The sequence below is a fragment of the Cyclopterus lumpus genome, chromosome 17 (genome assembly GCF_009769545.1).
Source record: "Cyclopterus lumpus isolate fCycLum1 chromosome 17, fCycLum1.pri, whole genome shotgun sequence".
NCBI classification, from domain to species: Eukaryota; Metazoa; Chordata; class Actinopteri; order Perciformes; family Cyclopteridae; genus Cyclopterus; species Cyclopterus lumpus.
Window position 1 is genome coordinate 11585162 of NC_046982.1, and position 5982 is coordinate 11591143.

The window sequence follows — 5982 nt, forward strand, 5'->3', positions numbered from 1 at the left end:
AAAGAACTATCACAGACCCGCAGTGTGATGAATGGGGTGATGTGTAGGCCGAGGCTCTGGCCTAGTTTACATTGTCATCCATACAATCTGATTCTCAGTTAGACATTGTGTCCAGTCCCAGCGAGGCAGCATGCTGTTTAGCCCTCAGACGGAGGTTCTCGATGCTTGTGGTCTTGCTGTTGTGGCTGGTGAGGCCGCCTGCAGCCGACGCCTGCAGTAGCGGGCTGCTCCACACCTGCTGCGCGTGATGGGACAGGGACTGGTAGTAGGACGGGCAGGGCAGAGAGCCCAGCGGCGCGGGGGGCATGTTAACATTCATTCCCAGGTAGGGGAGTGAAGGTGGGGCAGAGAGGTCAAAGGCAGGGTAGTGCACCAGGTTGTTGGTGGCGGCCATGTGCTGGCGGAACTGCTCCTGCAGACGAAACAGGCTGAGAGGAGAGGAAGAATAAGAATGACTCTGAGAGAGAGGACCACTGCCGGCCAGGCTGCTGCTGGAGGAGGAGGAGGGGGTCACGGACGGAGAGACCAGGGGAGAGTCTGGACAGCGAGAAGAGGGATATAGAAAGTTAAATTATTACAGTCAGCTGATGACAGTCATACAGGTGAGGGATGCCATGAAACAAGTTTTGTGAAGCACCTTGGCAGAGTAGAGATCATGTTTTTTTACCTGGTTTAGGGCTGAGTCTTTTGCAAACTGGAGAAACGTCTCCAGGAGTCACTGCTCTCTCACACTTTGTCTCCTCTCTCTGAGGTTTACTCTCGTCCTCCTTATCTGTGGCATTGTCCTCCGTTGCCGACTCACTACCAGAGTGTTCTGCTGACGTGACGTTCAGCTCCATGTCCAGCGGCACAGGGCGGACTACAGGACCCTCTGTCTCCAGAGAAGAAGAGGAGGAAGAGGAGGATGAAGGAGGAAGCTGGTTCTCAGGAAGGACTGTTGTGGAGGGAGATGCGTCCTCCTTCTCGCTTCCTCCTTCCCCTGAAGCCTCCTTCTGCTTCTGAAGCTGCTCCTTCTGGAGGCTGCGCTGCTTCTTACGGAATTTGGCTCTGCGGTTTTTGAACCAAACCTGATGGCAGAGGGGAGAGGAGGCCAAGTTAGATGGAGAACAAGCAGAAGAGATGTGGATGCACGTTATTATGGACTTGAACACACACTAATGATTGATTTCAGTCAGCATTGAATGATTGAGGGGCATATTTAATTTCCAAAAAGTCAATAAGTGACAGCAATAATGAGCACGTCTACAGGGCTGTAAAAGAATTAACTCATTTAAAAGCAAATGATCATAATAAAATTTTAATCGGTTTTAACAAGCAACGGATAACCTACATTTTCTGCCCGAAAAATGTGTTGTTTTTTTTGTCACTGTTTTCAACACAAACAAGCTGTGTTTTGATGAACTAAGCAATAATTAAAAACAGGCCTGTCTTTCTATTATTTCATAATGATTATCATTTATATCTTACATCAAAATAGTTGCCTTCCCAAAATAATAATGTTCATCCCCACACAATTAGGTTGATACTGTACACCACATACAACTTTTGTCCATAAGATAAACATCCTACAATTACATAAATAATATAAGGAGACCCAATTGAGCTCCTTTGAAACTATGTTGACTAATGTACACACGCACACACACATATAAGTAGGTGTTTTCTAGACTGCACAGTGTTTCTCCTTTAGGTAGAGCCATACCTGCACACGGGCCTCTGGCAGGTTGGTGCACATGGCCAGCCGCTCCCTCATCACCACATCCGGGTAGTGAGTCTTCTGGAAAGTCTTCTCCAGCGCTTCCAGCTGCTGTGCGGTGAAGGCCGTGCGACTCCGGCGCTGTTTGCGGTGCTGAGAGCCGTAGCGAGCCTCCAGGATGATGTCTTGAAATGCGCAGCCGTTGGAAAGGAAACACACACGGCAAGTTTATTTAACTGGACATGTTGGGTCTATGACACCTTACTTTATTTGTATCAATATAACGCCTTCATGCAGCATTATAATTCCATTAAATCAAGCTGATTATTATCATTATTATATAGGTACATATTTACTGCTATAGAAACATCTCTATTATCTCTATAATTCTGTTTCAAATACTCGGTTGAAGATAGTTTGTTGAGCCAAAGAGGTGCGTGCGTGTGTGCGTGTGTGTGTGTGTGTGTGTGTGTGTGTGTGAGCGTGCACTTAATTACCAGCCAGTCTCTCTGCCAGTGTGAGCGCGTGCACGGACGGCCGGTAGTCGGGCGCGTGCTGCGCCTGTTGCGCTGCCTGCTGGTGCAGGTTGTACATGGCGCTGAGGGAGTTCATGGCGTGCAGAGAGTAGCCGTTCACCCCGTAGTGCTGCATGGCGAGAGGTCGCTACCTGCGGAACGGAAGACATTGTGATGAAGGAAGGAGAGTTCAGTCAAGAGTACGTTGCTGTCATGGGCGCGTGGCTGCTGGTGGACTCGCTGGACACGTGATCCCAAACCAACCCTCCGTGTGGATAAGAGGAGCAGCATCATATATTCAGGCTCCGAGAGGCTGTGACACACACGGGCTTTTTAGTAGCCCCCTAATGACAGGTCCTCGCGCTGAGGGGCCAATAGATTTAAATGTGCGCACTCAGACAAAAGTGTTATCTATTAACATCCAATTATCGCTGTGTTCAATCCATTAATTATACAAAAGACTTTTAATTGGGGTAATTATCGCTCGTTCCCATAATGAACCCTGACTGATGCCTTAGTCATGAATTTATTCACGTCGTTGATGATCCCGGAGAAGCCGAATCCCCACTGGAAGCGTTGCTTTGATAGATCAAGAAGTTGATGAAATGTGTTGGAAAATTAAATAAAGACATGTGTTTCGGGTCTTGGCGGCAAAACTGCAACGGGAGAGCAGGGTTATTTTTTAATAGGCTGCTATTCAAGTGCCGTTTTTTAGTTATTTAGTGACTGACTTTTTCACTTTCAGTTTCCTGCAACATTGAACTCTTTACAACTTTGCAACTTATGATGTGTAATTTGTTGTTATTTAACATTTACATTTAAGCATTGAAACTTGGGAGCAGATTCATTCCTTGAAGAAAAACATCCATATGAGTCTTTCACGTGGCAGCAATTTCCCAAACTCTATTTTGTAGTTCACGACTGAGATTAGATGAAGCGCTTGAGGACACGATTAGATATGTATTAGTACGGAGGAGGCTGACAGGAAGGAATATCTCTGAGGCCCAACCAGTTATTATAGTATTACAGAGAGACCACAGGGAAAAATATAAATCGTTCTCCTGTGCAGGGTATCCGGGGAAGTTCTTTAATTTCCAGGTTATCATTGTACTTCTTTCGTTTTTGCTGTAGCCCATTTAATTAGATTATTATCAATGCTTTCTTGAAATAAGAAAAATATCAACAATTGTAATTTCAGTAAAGTTTATATTTAAGAACCGTTTAGATTGCTCCATTATCTGAAAAGATGCATGATATTCGTTGTCATTTAAACTAAATTCTGATACATTAATAATAACTCTTAACAACAATGATGAGGATGATAATATTAATAATAATTATAATTATAATACTTTGGAATTATAATAATGTCTTCAAATAGGCAAATTAAGCAATTGTAAACGTATTTTATCAAACAGAAATGACCGGGTGGTCGTTCTTGTTTTTTTCTATCCATTTCTAAGCTTTTCGGAGAGCGCGTGTGGATGTGTGTGTGTGCGCGTGTGCTCACATGTGTGTGTGGTGTGCGTGTGCGTGTGCGTGTGTGTGTGTGCGTGTGTGTGTGATGCCCGCAGTGCCCATTCCCAGCCTATTAAGTGGCCGCGTTGGCTGATGGATGTGATCAGAGGGCAGTGGGGAATAGTTTAATTCGTCGGGACAGAAGGTGCTTCGCTAAACATTTACTTTACTCCCTCAAGTATTTGATTTGAATGGGCCCCCTCCCCGTCTCTCCCCCCCTCCCCTTCCCCTCTCTGGCGGCCTCTTATCCCATCGCCCCGGGGCAACGTTTTGGCTGAGATGTATGGCCTCTCCGCGGGTAAAAATATGCATGTTGATCCCCATTTGGCTCCCCGTCTAATGGAAGTGCAAATAGGTTTCGACTGGGAGGCCCTCCATTTATCATCAACGCTGACACGGACGGACGTACAGCGGGACTGGGTGGTTAGCTCTGGGTTGGAGTGTGCGCGTGTACGTTTGCGTGCGTGCGTGCGTGTTCTACAGGCCAACGACATTTCCCAATTCCATTTTTTCATTTCCGTTTTCTCTGAAAGTGAAGGTGTACATGCTAATTAATAAGCCTGCAATCACATACGGGAAATGAATGCACCATGTTTCTATTTCCACAAACATTCCTCAAAAGCTATATCATGTTATCGTTTTACCTCTGCAAACTCTGATGAAAGTTTAAGTGACTAAAACGTCTGCCATCGATATGTAATACCTCTTTTTTTGCTAAATGCACTGATCTGCAAATAGAAACGTCTCGATCTCAGCAACGTGGTTTTAGACTGGTTGGTAAACTGTGTCGCTTTAAAACCTGCTTACCACCTTTAAGATTTACCACTACACCTCTGGTCATAGCCCGGATCCTACTGCCCATATCCAATTCAGCACAATAGCTCATCACTGAGCCTGTCAGTGCTGTTATTGTCATTCATAAGCCTCTCTCTGCTCCAGGCACTGGGCCCTCCTGGCAGCCCTGCGCAGTGCCTCGATTATCAAACCGTCATTATGTAAATTGGCGTGTACAGTGCAACTCTTTGATCCGACTAAATGAGGAAAAACGCTATTTGCTAACAGCCCTCGGGGGCACGAGTCGACCTGACAATCTGCTCCTTGCTGTGTCACAGTGTAAACTGTCAGAGGGCGAGCGACGTGTCTTTGATATTCTCTGAGCTGAAGGATATTTGCCCTGCAGAAGCCCGATATAGAAATGTAAAGGTATTTCGATATCTGAGATGTAATTGTCTGTTAAAGCATTTTAAAATCCAAATGCCGCTCCGACATCGTTATTCTGCAACAAGACTCCATACCGGAATATTTTGAGGAAACAAAACCTCCCATTCCTTAGGTCTCTTCTGTAAATGTGTAGCACTTTAGGGTCATTCAGATTTTTTTTAAATACTCAAAAGAAGAGGGTCATACACAGGGTCACGTGTTTAACCAAAATGAGTGGCGAATAGATATCTCATTTTATGTTTGTTATGTCATGTTTTAGCTCGTGCATAAAAAGCAGGTGCTTGTTAAGGGTTAGTCATCTTATTTTTGTTTCGTATTATTTGTAATGTGACCGTTGTGAATTGTTGTTCTCACGCGAGGTACATTGTTGGGTTGCTTACTGAAACTTTAAAAATACGAGATTCATCATAATATATTTCTACATTTTCACCGGCGGAATTGCTCTCGACTGAAATGAAGCACAACAATAATCTTTCAAAAATCTCTCGTGGACACATGGCTGCGATATTGTTTTCACTTACAAACACATAATACGCGTCATTCTGGTTCAGAAGACAACGCTGACACAGATGCGCAATAGTTTAACATGAACATAAAAGCATGTTTTAACAGCATGTGTTAACGCAACATGTGATGAATGCGTTTAAGTGAATAAAGAGATGGACACAAAGTGTTTGTTTTGTTTACCTCTTGTGGAGACAGTCACGTCGTCACAGCGCGCACAGACAATCCTCAACTTGCAGGTCTCTCTTCTGTTGTTGTTGTTGTTGTTGTTGTTGTTGTTGTTGTTGTTGTTGTTGTTTCCGTTGTTTCCCTGATCGCCACTTTGTCCGACAGTGAGATACACAAGTCCTCCAGTTTGTTGCTTCACTTCAAGTCCGTCCCCTCGCGCTCCACCTGCTCCTCGAGTTGTGAATTCTCCGTCTCGCGCAGAAGTGGGAAGCCGCCATCTGCTGGTGCGCGAGAGCCCCGTGGAGGGATTTTAAGGAGAGCTTCGCGGGGGTCATGCTGGCTTTCTATTGGCTCTCCGTG

At 45.1% G+C, this 5982-nt stretch overlaps 1 protein-coding gene across 1 annotated transcript; it reads right to left on the reverse strand.

Annotated features, from left to right (window-relative positions):
• Positions 1 to 94: 94 nt before the first annotated feature.
• Positions 95 to 5734, reverse strand: dmbx1a (diencephalon/mesencephalon homeobox 1a). The gene is made up of 5 exons (XM_034556148.1): positions 5638 to 5734; positions 2194 to 2363; positions 1703 to 1881; positions 668 to 1067; positions 95 to 537 (listed from the first exon to the last, which is right to left on the reverse strand). The coding sequence occupies exons 2-5, from the start codon at positions 2345 to 2347 to the stop codon at positions 95 to 97; spliced, it is 1176 nt and encodes a 391-aa protein (XP_034412039.1). The 5' UTR covers positions 2348 to 2363; positions 5638 to 5734.
• Positions 5735 to 5982: the final 248 nt, after the last annotated feature.